Source organism: Plecotus auritus (assembly GCF_963455305.1).
Source record: "Plecotus auritus genome assembly, chromosome: 1".
NCBI classification, from domain to species: Eukaryota; Metazoa; Chordata; class Mammalia; order Chiroptera; family Vespertilionidae; genus Plecotus; species Plecotus auritus.
In genome coordinates, this window is record NC_137770.1 from 154,233,786 (window position 1) to 154,253,046 (window position 19,261).

The 19,261-nt window shown below is 44.2% G+C and overlaps 1 protein-coding gene across 13 annotated transcripts in view; it reads right to left on the reverse strand.

Moving 5' to 3' along the window:
• CELF2 (CUGBP Elav-like family member 2) overlaps positions 1 to 19,261 on the reverse strand; it is a 559,496-nt gene that overhangs the window by 55,111 nt on the left and 485,124 nt on the right. For all 13 annotated transcript variants that reach the window (XM_080656732.1, XM_080656743.1, XM_080656742.1 and 10 more), the window contains 4 exons: positions 17,347 to 17,481; positions 8,881 to 8,960; positions 4,719 to 4,877; positions 1,010 to 1,073 (listed from right to left, as the gene is read on the reverse strand). In XM_080656732.1, the coding sequence (XP_080512858.1) occupies positions 1,010 to 1,073; positions 4,719 to 4,877; positions 8,881 to 8,960; positions 17,347 to 17,481 (438 nt within the window). The remainder of the gene's footprint in view (positions 1 to 1,009; positions 1,074 to 4,718; positions 4,878 to 8,880; positions 8,961 to 17,346; positions 17,482 to 19,261) is intronic.

Consider the following 19,261-nt stretch of genomic DNA (forward strand, 5'->3'; position numbering starts at 1 on the left):
ATGAGGGGAAACCTGTGTACGCTCATGGAAAGTGTTTCCAGATCCATTGAAAGTGAAACAAGAAAAAAACCAAGGGTATGTATTTGGAAAGAAAAAAAGAGAAAAAGAAAAAGGAGTTTTCATCGTGGCAGATTAAGAAATCTGGCTTTTATTCTGCACATTGACTCAGGGTGTCCTTGATTAAAACAAACTGCCCGATTTTAACGGGCCAAAAACCTGTTCTTCTCCTTGCCCTCGCTCGCCACCTCTCTGGAAAGAAACGAGGAAAAGCACTCTCGCTGTTCCCCGCGGCAGGTTACTGGCACCTGTGTTCAGATTTCTTGCACAAGCGGCCTTCCCCGCTCTGTGGGAAGTTAGGGGACCAGCCTGAAGGTGACACAGCAGGAGTGACCCGTCACTCGTCACTGCACCTCCTCACCACTGACACAGCTCATTAGAAAAAGCAACCCTTCACGCACTGGCTTTCAAATCCAGCCACACTTTGATTTTTCTCAAGAACAAAGATTATGCTTTCACATAAAAGCGTCTGATGCCCAATTCTGTCAACTGGGGGACTGCAGTGGAAAAGGCACCCTGTTAATTGTCTGTGGACGTCAGGGGACTGCAGACCATTACAGAGACAGGCCTGCAGCCCAGGCTTTCATTATGGAGGTCAGACTGTTTTTATTGAGCGCCTATTAAAATTTTAGAAGGACGTTAATCATTTTGTCTGCCCTGGATACAAGAATCTTGCTGGAAATTCCCCAGTAACCAATCCCAATTTTAAAAATAAGACAACGGGTGTACTATGCAGGAATGCTCTGTGCCCCCACGTTACAACTGCTGGAAATGCCAGAGGCAGGAGGGCAACTTTCCCACAGCTAGTCTAATTTTAACACCCCTACCAGAGAGTGAAGAGGGCTGGTAATTGCTTTTGTTCTTCTTTGTCCCCGCTGCTTTCCTTTGCCCTCTGAACCCCCTTGATTCAGACAACAGCACAGTCAGAGGGAAAGCGTGGTTCACCACTCACCCGCCATCTGCTGAATGCCGCTGAAGGCGCCCAGGTTGCTGGAGGAGGTGGCCTGCTGCAGGAGCTGCGAACGAACGGAGGGAGACGCAACCGTTAACAAGCGCCGAGGTGAGGGCCAAGCGCCTTCCAAACTACACTAACACATCCCATTTCTGTACGTTTATACAGCTGGTTGCTGCTGTCTCTTAATGGACTGAAGGTTCCCAGAGTTGGGGCTGTAAATCCATAGCACTGTCTGATCTCTATTAAGAAACACAGACGCTGGGGAAACTCAATAACACTGCTGCCTTAAAACAATTAATCAATTTACTCTTTTTAACAACCAGGTGTTCAATCTATTGAAGCCAACGTGGCATGACTAACATGCTCTCTTGGCAGCCTGGTTGTTACTGTAAGTCCTGTCAATCAGATCCATTCTGACGTGCCTCGGTCCCTTCCACGTCCCTTCACAGCTCTGTTCCCTTCATCCTTCATTAGATGCACACGGAGCCACTGATTCCTGGGCCAACAGAGAAATCATCATGATAACTACAGACATACGTATCTCTTCACAGACACGACTACATGACCAAGACAGTCCATTTTAACAGGGTCTTCACTGCAGTGAGAAACATGCTGTTCGTCAGAACTTGGAACCATCTGGTGAGGCTGCACTTTGCATTACAATTAAGTCAGCGTCACCTTTTCCCCACGTGGAATCAGTGGCTGCCACGAGGTAAAGGCATGTGGCTGATGCCCTAAAATGCTCTTTTATTGGCCCAATTGACTTGAATTATAGGTGCTATACTAAGTATTTGACTAAACGTATTGATATTCTCTTTCTGTTAAGGTTGATCAATAGAGACACAGTTTGTATACAGGGATAAGCATGTAGTTACCTCCACTACTCAAATGTACATGAATACAAAAAAGCAGAGATTCACACCAAATTTATTATTGGAAAGTTGTTATGTGCTTTGGAGGAAGAGATGGATTCACTGTCTAAAGAGAGCTTTCAGAATTTATTTGGAGCTCTGTGAAACAAAATGTAGAAGGCCACCATTCCTTCGGTTCAATAAGAACAAAACTCCATGATAAATATGACTCAAAAATGGGCATGTATCAGTTCACTTGAAAGCACCAAACAGAGTGGAGTATCAGTGGCTAATTAAACCAAAGATTTACTATTAGTGACAATGATATCACAGGGATTAGCTTTAACCGTTACCAGAAAAATGTCTCTAACGTTCTCTCATCCTTCTTGACTCTCATCCTACTTTTGCCCAGGGGTGGGCAAAAGTAGGTTTATAGTTGTGAGTACACGAAACAGTTTATTCTTGTATTATCATTAATTTATCAATTACTGTATTAATTTGTCTTATTATTATTTCTTATCTTAGTTATGATTTATCTTTTAGGCAATGATGGCTGGTAATCTAGCCTACTTTTGCTCACCCCTGTGTATTACCTAGGCATCACAGAAAGAAAGACAGAGAGAGAAACAGACACACACAAAGAGAGGGAGGAAGAGGGAGAAGCCAGGGAACATCCATTTTAATAGAAAAGTCCCTTACTTTGGTTTGATTACTTGGGTTTTTCATTCTCTTGTGATTGTAACCCCTTACTCCTCCTATTAGGTTTTTTGAAAAATTAAAGTAAAATTAAATACACTTTGAAGATATTTTGAGGAATTAATAGAGCCTACTGAGGTAAGCAGGCTCAGGCTGGAGTGTCATCAAACTACTGCTGAGGGCTCTTTCCACGAAAACCACTCTCTGGTGAGTCGGGCTCAGAATCCACCCCTCAACACAGAGGCAGGGAATGCCTCACGGGCCACAGGCCCTTGCAGACATGGACTTGCGATTCAGAGTAGACAAAGCCGAGTAAGGAGTGTACAGAAACATGTGTTAGACATAAGAATGGGGCTAATTCTCTTCCAGGGTACAGAAATCACTTGCATTTGTGACCCAAGAAACAGCCAGAGACTTCTGTATGCCATGGGGCATGGAGCTGTGCTGGGGACCAGGGACCGGCACATGTGCCTTGGTTTTTGGAAACGATGGAGTGGGAAGCTGGATTCTTAGAAACCATGACAAGGTGAGCTTGATTTCAATCTCTGATAAAAATTCTTGTATACACCACTGAATAGATGGTCTGCGAACATCTGAAAAGCACAAGTTTGTGAAAAACAAATTATTAAGTCAGACTCATTTCTTTTTTCATGACATTTCTACACTGATAGGACCAGAAGAAGACATGGCAGGTCCTGTATAGATTTTAGCAGGACACCTGGCAAAACCTCCCACGTGCCTTCATGGAGCAATGGCCTGAAAATGACAGCAAATTCGGTCAGGGGCTTTCATGAGGACTCAGATTAAGACAGGAGAAGCTGGCTCCTCCTTTATTAATCAAACACACACTAGAATCCTATTATATGCAGGACCCAGTGGGCACTGGGCAGGCATTGGGGAATAAAGGCATAGGAGCCAGGTCTCTTCTCTGAGAAGCAACATGGCAAACGGAGAGAACACACAGAGGGAACACACAGAGGGAACACACAGAGGGAACACACGGAGGGAACCTATGGAGGGAACACATGGAGAGAACACAGAGGGGCACATCCCTGGGGCCAGCAGCAGCACAATCCTGGGGCAAGTGATGCTACCCGTTTGAGTCTAGCTTTTCTCTCCTCTACAGACAATTGGTCTGACCTGTCAGGGCCCAGGGAGGACTGTTTGGCGGAGCAGTACAGGTTCTGCAATCAAGTCGGTCTAATGGATGATACAATCTTGAGAGGGACAGTTAGGTCCAATGACACAGCTAGCGCACAGACGAACATACACATACAAACACAATGACAGAGGCTGAGAAAAAGACCCAATCCCACAACATGAAATTCTATTAATAAATGAGGAGACCAGCATTTAGGTTCCAAAACAGAAAAACGGAGTAGGGTAACATGGTTTGGCAGCAGTTCAAGCAAAGATAAAAAAAACTTAGAGGCGTATTAGCTGCCTTCCGTGTTACGACAAATGCCACTCTCGAGCTACATTAAGAGATTTTAGAGTCCATGCTAACAGCCACTGCCCTGTGCTATTTAGGCCTCACCAGGGGAATTGTCTTAACTTCTGGTGATGATATTTAACAAAGACACTGACAGAGTGAAATGGGAAAACCAAGAAAGTGAAAGCTTAGAAACAATGGAATGTGAGGGATGACTGAAAGAATTGGGTCGATGTGGCCTGAAATAGAATCTAATTTTTGGTATCTAATAGATAAAGTAAGGAATATTTGGTCTAGTCAACGGGGGTGTACTGGGGAGACCCAGGGTCTCTGAAGGAAAGTTCCACAGGGATTCCAGTTGAGGTCCTGACATGGAACAGATGAACCTCTGAGGCAGTGAGTGCTCCATCCACAGCTGCCTCAGTTTCCTTAATAACAGTCTATCCAGCGGAATTTTATGATGTCTCTGAAACAGGGATTCGAAGTTTAGCCTTGTGGGACTTTGCTCAGTCTATATCAGTCAAGAATTAGTCATGTGCTTATGCTAATCCACCTAACTTGGAAAAATATCCTGCATCAATGCTGAGTTCAATAATTCCCTGAGATTCAAAGTGTCCCCCAAATGAATTCTTTAGCATACTCAGGGGACAAGTAGGTTGTAAGAGGTACCGTGGGCATGTTCCCCTCTTTCCTGGGGACCACGCACTGACTGGCCTCCGGCACTTACCGCCAGGTACTGTGGGGTGAGTCCGCCCAGACCCGTCAGGTTCCCCCAGGTGGCAGTGTTGAGCTGTTGCATCTGCTGTGCCAGCTGCTGTTGGAGGCGTCTTTGCTCTTTGTCCTTCTGAGTGTCAGCGAACTTCACCACGATAGGTGAAGAGCAGCCCTGTGGTCAGACACAGCGGAAAGTGAAGAGGGAGTTACAGCCTGGTCCAATCCTCTCATCAGACTCAGCCCTGGATCTAGCTTTCTGAACTACCTTGGAGCACATGGAATGGTCGGAATGGTTTTAAAATGGTTTGATATTCCTTCTTCTTCTCTGGAATAGTACCATCAACAGAAAATTCCAGATACTGTCATGGGTTTCCTTGGGGATCTGGTGGTCGGTGGAGCCATTTGCTTTCTTGCTCAGGTTATTAAACTGCCTTCCCTTCCTTCTTCGTGTGTCTTCCTTCAGCCTTCCCAGAGCCTCCTCAGAGACAACAGACCTTATCTATGTTCTTTCACTAACCAGCACGGTTCACTTGTCTGAGAGATAGACCTGTTTTGTGTGTCTACCTCTTTCCACATGTGAGCAGGTGACAAGGAAATTGGGATTTTTCCAATTTTCAGTTTATGTATTTTTTAACTGTGGAACTGTGGGGATACTACTGATCCAGCAATATAACTGGGAGAAGTAGATTTGTATTAGAAACACGGATGAAGGGAGGAGAGAGTAAGAGAACATAGGCACTGACCAACATAACTGTTCCCATGTTTTCAGAAAGGTCTCCCTTCCTGTGCCACGTCTACACTATCCACAGTCCCCTGAGCTACTGTGAACCAAAACATTAGCAGTATGGTCCAGTCAGAGGAGATACAGAATAGATAGCAGGAGGAGGAGTCCACTTGGCTTCTTTTTCTAACAAATCTCACCCTTCTAGGTGCTTCTCTCAGTTTTCATTCCTTTAAAAGGCAAGGAATAGGGGTAGTAAGCAATGGCCATGGGTTATAAAATAGGATGAGTTCATGTTTGATACAGACAAAATCTTAGGGAAAGTAACTCCTTGAGGCATGAAGAAGACCTCCATTAGAGACCTCCGTTTAGAAGCCCTGTTAAACATCTGCATTTGGTAAACATCTGCAGAAACATTTCTCCTCCCTCCCCACTCTTTTGTCCTTAGTATAGCTTGTCTACACATCTCATCACAATTAAAGTTGTTAAATTTTGCTGAGGTAAAAAGAATTCTACCCAAGTGATAAAAAAAAAACAAAAACAAAAACAAAACTTTATTGAAACTCAGCATGATACCAGACCTCTCTCACTCCTCTCAGAATTTTATTTTCCTACTTAAGTGAGCGTTTCCTTTCCCTTCCCTTGGGGTCACTTTTCTTTCTCATAGAGAACTCCCTTGCATTTTTTTCTTATCACCTTGGGTAGTTTATTGGGGAGGTAGCTATGACTACGTGAGGCTATCATGTCTGTATTACCAAAAAAATGGGAGAAAAATGAGGTGACTGTTGAATTTCCAGTGTATCAGTCTTTAGCTCTGGTAGCCATAGTCATAGGACAGAATGTTAAATGTCAGTAAGTTGCATAAAAGTAGTATTTCCTATTTCCACCATTTAAAAAAAACTATGCTTCATTTTTCTTCATCGGCTCCATATTTCAGCACTTCATTCCTTAAAGAGGGCAAAATATTCTGAAGATGAAAATTATATAGACAAAGGGTTTTGCATGGAAAAGGGTTATTATTGCTTTATCAAATTTGCTCCATAACAAATTATAGCATCTCCTCCTAGAAGTACATTCACTGTTGTTTTCTTCCTTCCTTAAATACCATAAGATGATATAAAAGTAGAAAATCAGGCCAATGATTATAGCAAAAAATTATTTAAACCATGACACCGAAAAATGGGATAGGGAGAGATTGGAGGAAAGTAGAAAAATAGAAGGTACAATATTAAAAATCAATTATTTTTAAAAACGTGTTCTTTTAAACTTTGACATTCACATCATTTTGAATTCAAATCTCTTAGATAACACTTCTTGGTTAAAGATGTGAGCCAGAGTCCTGAAAATAATGTAATCTGTTAAAAAAAGAAAATAAACTTCAGTTGTATGACTCTAATATAACTGAGTAATGTCTAATTTTCCATTTAAATGCCAATATTTTTTAATTAAATGAGACATTTAAGTGTCTGAGGGCCCTCTTCTTTAAGCATGGATGTCCAGATTTCAAACAAGTGCACCAAATTTGATGTTTTATAATAGATATCCATAACAAAGGACCAAGGGCTCCTTAAGAATCAGCACACCCCCTTCTCTATCACAGAATCTTTTCATTTTGAGAGCCCATTATTCCTGCGCTCGGGCTCATACCCAGTAGTGCTTTCTTTCCTTGTGCTCTCCCTCTGCTGTGACACGGGGGGAACCAGAGCCCCCGCCAGCCCCTCTGGGGCTTTACCAGGGGGCTCTGAGGGAAGCAGCTGGGGCGGCAAGGTTTCCAACAGAGATTAACGAATTTAGACTAAAAAATGATCTAAGATGAGACCAATTTAGGTACAAATCACTAAACTACAGAAAATAAAAATAATTAAGAATGAAGCACATACATGGAAGGTAATAAATACAGGCAAAGACTTTCTTTTTCCTGATAGTACTTCCATTTTAATCTCCAAACTGACATGAAGCTGGAAATCAGACTGATCCAGAATGATGGAGCAGCCGAAGTTAGGGGGCTGGGGATACAAAAACTGTCACATAGGAATCTGCAGGTTGTAAAGACTGGCTCCTAGGTATTTCAAATCCTGCTAATTATCTCCTATCATGGCCGATTTTCACCTGAGCGTGCCTTCAGGTAGGGGGTGGGAGTGTCTTAAAAATGCATTGCACTGAAAGGAAAACACAGTGATTATAAAAGATATGTTAGGAATATCAAAGTCAAAATGAAGTTCAAAAAAGACAATAGGCTTTGCAATGCTGATATCAAAACTTAGAAAAGTACAGTAAACACTTAATGACAATGCCATGCACACTCATCCCGCCTCCCTTCCCACCCACCCTTTGGCTCACTGTAAAAAAGTTGCCACAAAACATGACGCATAATGAGCACTTAGCTCCCAGCATGCTTTGGGAGATGCAGCATTGCAAAAAAAACAACAAAAAAACCCCAAAACAAACAAAAAATAACCCCCCCAAAAAATGGAGGCCAAAAAAGAAGCTCAAACAATCAATTAAGAAATTTTTGCTAGTTAAATAAAACTGAAAATATTTTTCCCCCAAAGATAAAAAACATAACTTCAGATAATGCCACAAGGCCACCTGTGGAAAAGATCACCCATACACAGAGATACAGTGTACATAATACAGCAGCACATGCACTCCCAAATGATTCTATCAGACAGTACAGAATAAGTAACAGCATATCACTCTTGGAATGCTTTTGTGCAAAATTCTGAAAGGCCATGACCCAAATCACAGACTAGAAGCGTAGAGCCATCTATCTGCATTGGCGGGTGAGCACCCACGCCAGCATCTTTATTTTCCTCTAAAGCCACTATATCTCGTTAGGAGACCAAATTTGAGCCTTTATGCTTCTGGATTATTGTTCATTTTTCAGTAAGGAGAGAAATCTAATTTTTCAGGGGACTCTCATCCATGAGCGTTTTTACTGGTTAAATGAAGTGGGAGAAGTAGTAACTTTCTCCAACATTCTTGATGCAAAAACACAATTCGTGTAACTAAAGATAACTTGATCCCACATTAAAAAAAACACACACAAAAAGAACCCCGTGAGTTAGCACAGGGCAAGTTGCAATTTGGAGTGGGGGTTGTTCATGCTTAATCCGTACCAACCCTGGGCTGAGGAGTGGATGGGACCCTTTGGGTGCAGAATACTACTTGGCTTCAATTGCATCGTGACTTCACATGGCAGGCCCTGGGCCACTGCAATAAAAGGCTCAAAAAATAATGGGAGCAGGCTTTCCTAAGTCCATTTCAAGTCATTAGGGGGAAAATTCAGAGAGAGAAGGAGAAGGAGAGAGAAAGAGTATGAATGAATGAAAAGAGAGGTGGTGCAAGTTTAAATCTGTGATTGTCATGGGAACAATCCACACAGGAGAGAATTGCGTTACCATTCCCCATCATTTGCACAAAGAAAACAAAGAAAGGGCAGATGATACAGTACCTCCATGGTCTGAGACTGATGCATGGCTTTGATTGCATTCTGTGCCATTGCCCTTGTAGAAAATGTGACAAACGCACAGCCTGTGGGAAACAAGGGGACAGGGAGCAGGAAAGACAAAAAACAACAAGACAAAAGGGTTGGACGCTTGTTAAACCAACACGGTCTACGAGAACTGCCACAGGACGACACTGTTCTCAGTAGTACATAAAGTAAACAACTCCTCTCTTTGGTTTTATCATAATCTGCTCTTTATGCACAGTGCTGACTTGCTAATCTGACCAGAGTAGAAAGATCTGTTGATTGATTAGTTTATTTTTAAAAAATGGAGATGAGGAGAAGGAAGTCGGGTACCCTTTTTAACCATGGGTTTGAAATTAGCAAGATCTCGTCAACATTTTCTAAAATAAAAAGTTGCTCTTTTACATTTTCCTTCTGGTTGATTATCTTTACTTAGGCATCCACACATTAGGGCTCTGGATTTCAAATTTTAGTATCGATTTTTAAGCAGCAAATAATAAAACCCTCACTCCAAGGGCAAATGAGCATAAAATTCCAAGAACTCAAAATGTCAGCAAATAAATATATCTAATCTCTTCTGGATAGTTAAAAAGTATATGTGTAGAAATATACATTGATGCTATTCAAATGCAAACCCATATATCAAATCCTGCACAAACTAGTATGTATTAATTATGAACAAAAACAAATGCTCTATTACTCTAAGGTTCAACAGTGCATATAAAGCAAACATTCTAAATTCGCATTGGATTTTTTTACTGGTATAGAATCTTCATGACTTTTGGAAGTTGTGACTTTCTGACATGTATCAGCAACCTGACCTACAATCTAACATTCACAAGACAATGTACATTTCTCTGAATGTCTCCTGTGAGGCCCATCGAACTTTCCATGGCCATCTTTTTCTCGCTCTGAAAAATAACTAGAATCTATAGTGCCTGGCCCGCTCCTTGTCACAGTGTTGGCTAGCATGCAGGCCACCACTCCAACTACACGGCTCATTGCCCTTTGCACTAATAAAAACACTGCCTTTTGAAATTCACATTTTATTCATCTTGCACCCTTGGGCTTTTAAGAGAAAAAGACTGTGAAATTAATGCAGATTCAGGCTGATTTTATAATAAAACCACAGCACACTAAGATCTGAGCTAAAGCAAGGCAGACTTAGTTCACTTATGATCTCTAATGACTATAAAAGTGCATTGATTTTAAGCTTGTTTAGCAGTGCACAGTTTGAACTTAGGTATCAGAGAATAATTTAGTGTTCCACTCAATTAACTCAAAACTTTACTATTATTACTACTTAAAAGATTTCCACATGAAGCGGATCTGAACACTGAGAGGCTAAAGCCCATTGTCATTTCAGAGTGAATCCAAGAAAGTGGAATTCTGGCATCGACAAGGCGGATGGCTGCCCAGTTGCCAGCCAGCCAAATAGAAGGTCCTACGTCTAAACAGCCAGTGGATTGTTTGGTTTACATAAACCCACTTGGGAGCCATAAACCATATTCCTTCTTTTGTTCTGCATGTGTACCTGGTGAGATTATCAAGTCAATACTGTACTAGCACCTTTTAATCAAACATCAATGCCTGCCCATTAACCCCAAAGCACAACAACATCCAGTCATAAAATAAGTCAATGCATTTTTTTTTTTTTGCATTATGCTGTAATTTTTAACACACAACATTCTCAGTGCATGGGAGATTCATCTCACATTCCCCTCCCAGTTCAGCAGGCCTTCCGAAGCCTGAGGGTAGCTCACTATGAATGCTGAGCTGTTTCATATGGTTCTCTATTTCAACATGCTGCCCATGCCTATACTGGCTGCAGGTTCTGTCATCAATGAAGGCCATTTGGCAACCTCTCTAAGGCATCTACATGATGGGCGGAATAGCGTGTGAGGCAGATGACAGTACCTGTACTGCTTCCATATTGATACTCAGCTCTAAAATAACAGAGTCCCAAATTTACCATCCATTTCAAAGTCATATCTCTTCAAAAACACTGTCATTATTAATGGAGGAAATAACACGAACAGATTTTTCTTTTCCCATTTTTTTTTTATCTTGCGAGTACAATGGAGGCAAAAGCAAAAAATCTAATGGAGGCATATCTGAAGCCATGCGAAGCCTGGACTAACTGCTTTGAATAGTCAAGAAGAACTGTGTCATTCACTTCATTTGCTCTTATTATCCAGGGACATGTGCCAAACTAACAGTTTCCAAAACAGAAGTTAAGAATGCATAAAAAACATATGAAATGTCAACAAAAATCAATAAGGCACAGTTTATGCATTTACTACCATTTCAGAACAAATAGAACTTTTGTAAATAACTTAGTGAGAGAGATATAGTAATCAACAGGTCTAAAAAGAAAAGCATTAGCGACAGAACAATAAAATTATACCTCTATAAGCTCAACCCATTGCCCTTTCCTCTGTGAAACGTGCAATTAAAGCTCGACTGGTGCTTCCAATTATATGATCCTCATCCCATCTGAAAAAAAAATGATCTGACAAATCTGATGACTTCTTTAACCTTTTTATTCTATTGGCAATGGTGCAGTAAGAGACAAGTTGTCTCCTAGGGGCTCTGTCAAGTTTTGTACTGTGCGCTGTGTTCAATTACTCAGGAGAGAAAATTACTGTGTCATTTATAAAGTGAGAGCCTATGTTGAAATATTTCACTCTCTATGCTACTCTGGAGGAAGTTAAGCAACTTCGGAACCAAATGTTTCATGGATTGGTAGCTGTTTAACCTTTGTGATTTCTCTAAAACAGTAGGTCATGGTAGTGCTCTGGTTAGATTTCAATTTTCTTTTCAACACCACTGAAAAGTTTGTGGTGGCTATTTAGGATTAAGGCCTCAACTCTGTGGCTTTTCACTAACATCAGCTCCTACCACCAAGATTGGCTGCTGGCTCCTTTTCTACAAGGTAACTAGATGCCTTTCCACTGGATAGAAGTAACTTAGGTCATAATTGCCTCCTACTAAATTATCTTCTACTACAAATCGCTTCTGGGTGTGAGTGTGTGTGTGTGTGCGTGTGTGTGTGTGTGTGTGTGTGTGTGTGTGTGTGTGGTGGGGGGGGGGTGGCCTCGGGGAGGAGTCACGAGATCCAGCCAGGACAATGGCTCTGGTCTTAAAGGGTCTACTCCTTAACTTCTCTAGACTGTTGTATGTGCTGTCTTAGCAGTCATTTCTCAGGCCATTGAGAAATGAAAGAGAAAGTAGATTGGAAAGAAAAGATACAGGTACCCAAACAAGGAAACTACATATTTTTTTTTTTTTGGTTGGGGGGGCGGGGAGGGAGGGTGGGGTTAGATAAGATAGCTTGTATGTTACTGTCTTAAAGCCTCTAAATATATGACAGCAAAAGAAAAATTTGCATCTGTGAATGCAGCCAATCTTGCAATTATTTATTTTCTCCATTTTCAGAAAGTCAGAGATTGCTAGTAGAAATGAAAGAAGTTGAATTTCTCTTATTTCAGTGAGGTTGCGTTCTTGCTAAAACAGAAAAATGATTGACTGGGAAGGTTTCTCAAAGTAATTGATAAGGAATTATCCTACAGACAGGATAAGGAAAGCACGTGACCCTGTCACAGAGGAGATTTTGGGACACATCTATTACACTTGTCGTTTCAGCTGAAAGGATATTTGAACTCAGGTGTTCTACCTTTTCTCTTGGGTGCAAGATACTTTTTGGAGAACTAGATGAATTCTTGCTCTGTACATACAAAAAAAAAAAAATACAGGTGCTTTTTAAAAGCACCTACAATGCCTGCGCCTCTTTTCGGCTACTTCTTTGAAAGAGATGCAGCAGCCTGCTACATTTCAACAGAAAAAAAGCATAATTTAAAATAACGTGTGCAGCATGAAGATTTCAACCTATGGAAAATTTGTTTATAAATTCCCATCCAGCTGAAAAAAGATCGTTATGCAGCCAGTTTTCCTCGCTCTTTCATTTTTAGCAGTGGCAGGGGTCACTAAACACATGTTAGCAGTATAGTAACATTTGGGCACAAAAATTAATACTCCAATGAATCATTCCCGATGTCGGGTCCACTTACTTAAAACTGGCATGAAGAGACCAGTCATTTACAGCACTTGAGAGTGACTGCAGACTAGGACTTAATTGGCAAAATCTCATCTCTGAGATGAGCTTGGAAGATTGTATACAGAGCAAGATGATATGATATAGTTAATCCAGGGGCATCTGATCGAAGTCCCTACATTTCTGAATGTTTAGGCACTATGTGGGCAAGACTAAAATGGTGTGATCAAAACCGAGTCCCTCCCTGTGTACATGTTTTAAGAGCCAAAGGCCCTATCCTAACCTCCTGATCAGATATAACAAAAACAAATGAGGATTTAATGGCTGAGTCCAGTCTGTGCTGGCCAACATCCCTGATAATATTGCCAAATCATTTGTCAGGGGGTTGGCAGGAGAATGTTGGAACGCCTTAAACACAGCTGGAATATTCTTAAACAAGCAGAAAGTTACCTTAAATGGCAGTGGAGATTTGACTCTAGTTTTTGGGAAAGAAACATGAAATAAATTCCTTCATTGTCTTTGAGTAACAAATGTTCAGCTGCTACGGTGCAGAAAACCCTGTAGGTTGTACCCAAATAGTCTATTCTGACTGTGAGGTTACGGGGGTGAGAACAAACGTGTATTTTAGGGAATCGACACACTAAGGTAACACTGTCACGTACATGTACTGGCTCAGACGCCTCAGGCTTTGATTTGAGAGCTACGATCTCAGCTGACCTGCCAGGTGTGGGCTCCGTGCATGCTGTGTGCTTTCTCAATGAAGGCTCTTGCAGCGGCCTGGGAGGTCCATCTGCCATTGCAGAAGGAGGGGAGTACCATGAAGGTGCTTGACAGCAGCTCAAACCAAACTTGCCACATTAGAAAAGATGGCAGAATGGGTTACTGCTCCCAGAGGGGAAACGCATGCTTAGATGTGGGCACACTGCACTAGCTGAGTCCTGCTATTTGTTGAGTGTCTTCAGTGTGCTCAGCACTGATGGGACAGAGAAGAAATGACATTAGACACCCGAGGGGGAGCATCATCAGCAGGTGCTGGGTGCTGTGTACAGTCATGACAATTTCCTGGGGGTGGGGGTAGGGGGTGGAGCTGGGGGAGTCTGTCCTGAAACATGACAGACTTGGGTGCTGGTGAGTAATGATGAGACTTTTAAAATAGTCTTTCTTGCCAATAGGCAGAGCAGGCTTTTTTTTTCTTTTCTTTTTCTTACAGACAGCGGTGCTGAGAGTATACTGGCGCTTGATGGGTACCAAGCTGTGGGTCCTGGCAGCCCACTAGCCTGGTTCAGTGAGGGGAGCCGAGTCAACAAGCCTGGAGAAACCCCAGTGGAATTTAAGCCACTGATGTGACAGAGAAGAAATTACATTAGACACTTGAGGGGGAGCATCATCATTCTTGTAGCTGAAAAGCAAAAAAAGAAAAATGAACCACCCAATAAATACTTTTTTATTGACTAGTTTATACCCTGGCTTAGTTGTTAGAAGGCAGATTTCAGAGCAGCCAACCTTTTGTTTCACTTAATATTTATTTATTTTTGAAACAGCTGAGCCAGCAACAGGCACTGAGACCAGAAGTGCTGAGCGCCCTTTATCTGCGGTGCCACTAATGGGAGACACATTAATATTTGATTGAAAACTGCAATTATTTAATGAAAGCAGAATAGTAGCATGGAAGAGAATTGTTCCTTTAACAAATACACTGATTCAGGAGTGGTCCCCTGTACCCATGAGTCCCTGGGTCCTGCTAATTGAAAAATCTACCACTGTCTGCCTTTATATTTCAGGACAAATGGTTATAAATGAGTATTTTCTTCTTTACCATAGGGAATGCTCATCAGTTCATCAGAAATTACTTTTCTGTTCGTAAAAAGGGGGGGGGGGGCAGGAAGGAGGATTCTGCTGTTCACATGGAGCCAGCATTCGCATAAACTGGTGATGAGGGTCCTCCCTGACTTGTTTCAGAAACAGGCTGCTTCAGGGTCTAATGCCGGTGTATGAAGCAAATGGCCGATCAAACTGGCCAACTCTCTCGTCAAGGCCCGTGCACAGCTCTTTCCTATGTAGGTTGGGGCTGCTTCACAGTCTAATCTGCAGAAATAGCTCACGGCTGCTCAGGGAGCTCTAGACACTGCAGGCACCAAAGCCATTCCTGACTGTCCCCACTGGACATGTGCAAAGTGAGCGGGGTGTGTGGCGGGGGGGGGGGGGGGGGCTGTCATTGGACCAACAGGCCCAGCCCTGCAGAGGGAGAGTGGGAGTCATGCCTTCCTAACTCAAGGTCAAAGTCTCTACTAAACCAGGCGGATGGCATGCTTGTACTAAAAACCTCCCACGCTGCTCACCCATGACGCATTATAAGATACGCAGGGCAGCATTTACAAATGGGGAAACTGAGGCAGAGCGGTGGGAAGATGAAATGACTGACTGTAGTAACATTTCACGTCAGGAGAAGTTCTGAGGTGGGACCTGGGGGTCAGCGACCTCAAGCCCCTGCGAATTCCACTGTGAGTAACTGAAGGGCCTGCCTTTCTGTTCTCAGTGCCCTGTGCCCTGGCGCATGGAAAAACCCCGTGAAAACACAGAAGAGTGACTGAGAACAGCAACAGGAGAGAATGGTGGTTCCAATGATGAACTTGGCAGCAGAAAGGGATTGGAAAAATGTGATTGTGTGTTTCCTGCACATTCTACCCTTTGTTTGCCACCCTGCCTTTTCCCTTGGAATTCTCTCTCCTGGTTTGTCTGCCTGAGTGGGCACCTGTGTGTCGTAACGGCAGAAGAACCAGTGACCACATATGATTAGAAGCTCTCATGGTGTGAATCTGCCAGAACGGGACGGCACAGAGGGCTAGGAAGGAAGCCCTAGTGGCCTTTTGATGGGAGGCTGTACAGGAGCCAGAGGTTGTGTGCATCACCAGCATGACGCACTGCTTTGGGTGACGCTGGTTACGGCATAAGTGGCGAGCGACAGATTAGATGGAGGCGCTGGGCCTGCTGTTTAGGACAGCCCTCAATACCACTGTCTTGTTCAGTTTTTAGAGAACCACATCTCATCAGTGAGGGTTTCGTAATGAGAGTTTCAGAATTGTTAGAGCATGCCTGTGATCTCCGTGCCTCCTCCCCACTTCTTTTTTTTAACCACCTGCAGAAGAAAACACAGGGATGGCAAGCTCGAGGCTGATCCGCCTCCTCCTAGTTTTGCTCCAGACCCCCTCCATTTGGGGCCGTGGAGGTGGATGTGGGTGGAACACTTTTGTTCTCTGTGCCTGCCATTCTGACAGCTGACATCCTGAAGCGCTATGTCTAAAAGTCAAAAGAACAAATGTGCTCCCGCACGTGGTGCTGACTTTAAGTCAATTAGGGAAACGGGTGAAAATCAGAACTGTGATACTTGGTGCCCAGCTTTTTCTTCCACGTGCGGTTTGGGAGGGCAGTGCTGCCCCAGAACCAGAGACTGGGAAGGAAAAGGCGGTTCTAATTAGCCCCACGGAACTTGCGCCGATAACTGCATTAATGGAATGAAATCCTTCCAGTGTTGCAAAAATACAGATTTCTTAGAAGGAAATGTATTCTACGTACTTGCTTTCAGCTGGGCCTCGCTGGACTGATGGGGAAACTGCCACCAGAAGAATGTTAACATTCAGTGACAGCACTTATGAGTGGTTTAAAAAGTCAGGGGTTGGGTGTGGGGCATGGGGGGGTGGCCTTGTCACAGGGGACGGCAAACATGGAAAGAGAAGAGTTTTTCCAGCTACTTTGTATAACTGCCTGCAAAATCACTGGCTTCATAGTGCTCGAGCCGCAGCCTTGCTTCCACCACGGCGACAGTCTTCTGGATGGAGTCACTCCCCTGTCACTACGTGGGCTCCCTGCGTTCAGGACTCCAGGAGTCGTGACGTAAAACCCCGATGCCCCCGGAAGGGCCAGTTCCTCTGAGTGCCTATCGGCTCTGCTTTCCGTGGCAGTGTGGGCGGTTTTCCTCGGTTTACATCACGGTCAAGAGGCCCACACCCTCCACATTTCTTTCAGGCACAACCAGAAAGCCAGAAACTAAGATGAAAACAATAAGAATTCCTGCTCCTCTCCCACATTTACACCCCACCCCCTCAGTATCTACTTCAATTTGCGATTGAGAAGGGATGTGTAACAACGGGCAGCCTGCCGGCTTCCCATCTGACAGTGATAACCTGAGCTAATATGTTGGCACCAGGACCTTCCTGACTTGAGAAATGAAATGTGATCATCTGAGCTATGGTGAAAAGTTCAGGCTGGATAAGTGTACCATGCGGGATGCACTACAGGGTAAGCTTGGCTGCGTGTGGAAGCTACATCTGCCCTGACCGTGACACAGAGCTCCAATTAGCACCTAAGGAACGAGACCTGCGCGACAGCACACTCACCTCGACTCAGCCCGTCAGGCCCCCGGAGGATCCGGCACTCTTCTATCTGGCCAAACGGAGAGAACATCACCCTGATATCATTCTCGTTACATTTCTTCGAAACCATTCCTATGAACAATTTTCTGTCTTCCACAGCTAGGAAGGAAAAATAATGCATGAGCAAAGGCCACTGTCATTTTTTTCCTTGTCATCAATGTTTCACGACCACGTCAGACCGCGTGCCAGCCACATGAGCCTGCGCTGGGGCCCAGGGCCGCCTCTGCGGCCTCACCTTGCCCTTCCTGCACATGCGCTCTGTGAGCTCGCTCTTACTAATAAAGAGCCTCACAGGACACAGGACGCAAGAAGTTCTTCCCCCCATTTGGAAACTAATGGTAATGTGTTTACCAAAATGTTAAAGTTCCACGTAGTGGCTAAATATTACTATGCCACAGAGATATTTTTGGAGTCAGTCTATTTTTTTGAATGACAGGGAAAGAAAAAGGTCAGGAGAGGAAAAACAAAAGGAAGAGATGTAGTGGAACAGTAAACAAAACTCTGAATTAAGCATTGGAGGGAAGAAAAACTCCTTCTCTGATTTCATGTGGCTGGATCCCCACAGACCCAGCGGAGGGAAGGCGTTGAGAGACGCCTGCTTCTCTGGGGACCTAGTCAGTGACCTCTGCCCCGCACCAGGGCCCCACAGCCCTAACCAGGACAGCACCCGGGGTCTGTGTGCTTAAACGAGAGAGAAAGGCGAACCCAGTGAGGAGAATGGGGCTGCAGCTACTCGAGAATTATGTCAGGATGGCCCTATCCTGACCCCATGCTCGGGGTGAAGCCCTTACCGAAAAAAGAACAAGGAGGGAACAGTACTTTTCCTCCCACTTGGAGGCAGGGCTCTTGATGAACAGAAATGCACTATGAATGTCATGACAACATGCAAATTTTAACTTTGGAACCTGATGGGGGTAAAGATGCGGGAAGGTTTGCCTCAGACAATCTGGGAGATTCTCCTCAGAATTCACATGCCTGTGCTCAGGACGACCGGCCCACACTGAGCCTCAAAGGTGCCCTTATAGCACAGGACAGGGCCGGGAGCCCTTTTTCTGGGGGAGCAAGAGGCTGTCACAGAACCCACAGGGAGAAGGCTTGCTGCTCCCATGTTCCTTTCAGTTCATCAGCAGAACGAGGGAGGGGCCGTGGCTGCAGCGGCCCCTCAGAGCGGCCTGGCCGAGGGAAACACTCTGCCAGACATCACCGTGCAGAAACCTTTGTACGTGCTTTATAATCTTTTATTCGTTTCTCTCATCCTTTTCCTGGAAAGTAAGTGTCTCTTTCACCCAACCCACAAGACTGTACTCTAGAGACCTTCTAGGCCAGTTACTTTGGGCGCATCAGCCACACTCCACGGCCTCTGCCGCTGGGTGGGGACAGAGGAGCTGCGTGGGCAGCAGTGATGTGGTTCGGGGCGCCGACGCCGAGGCTGTCCAGCAGAGCTCGCAGGAAGGGCAAGTTCTAGCGATGTCCCTGCAGTGGCTGGAGCACGTGCGGCTCCTGTGACTGAGGCACTGGATGTAAATGTTAAAAGCCATGTTTGACTACTCTCTTGGACAGCACAGCTCCGAGGGGTCTAGGTGAGACAGCTAACCGCTCAGGTCACAGAACCCCAGGGTGGAAGTGAGAGAATGGAGAGGTGTGTTGTCTAGCTCTGAGAGAGATTCCGAGGCCTGGCCAGGGGGAGGGATTCACTCGGGTCATCCAGCAAGTAGGTGGTCTAACCTGGACCATGACCTAATACCTTACGGCAGTCCAGGCTTTTTCCACTCCCTGCCAGCCCAGAGGCGGCAGATGAGGCCTGAAGGGGACAGCGATGCTGGAATTGGGAAACTCGGGTCCTAGGTCCAGTGCAGCCATTCAGTTGATGGAGAATGAG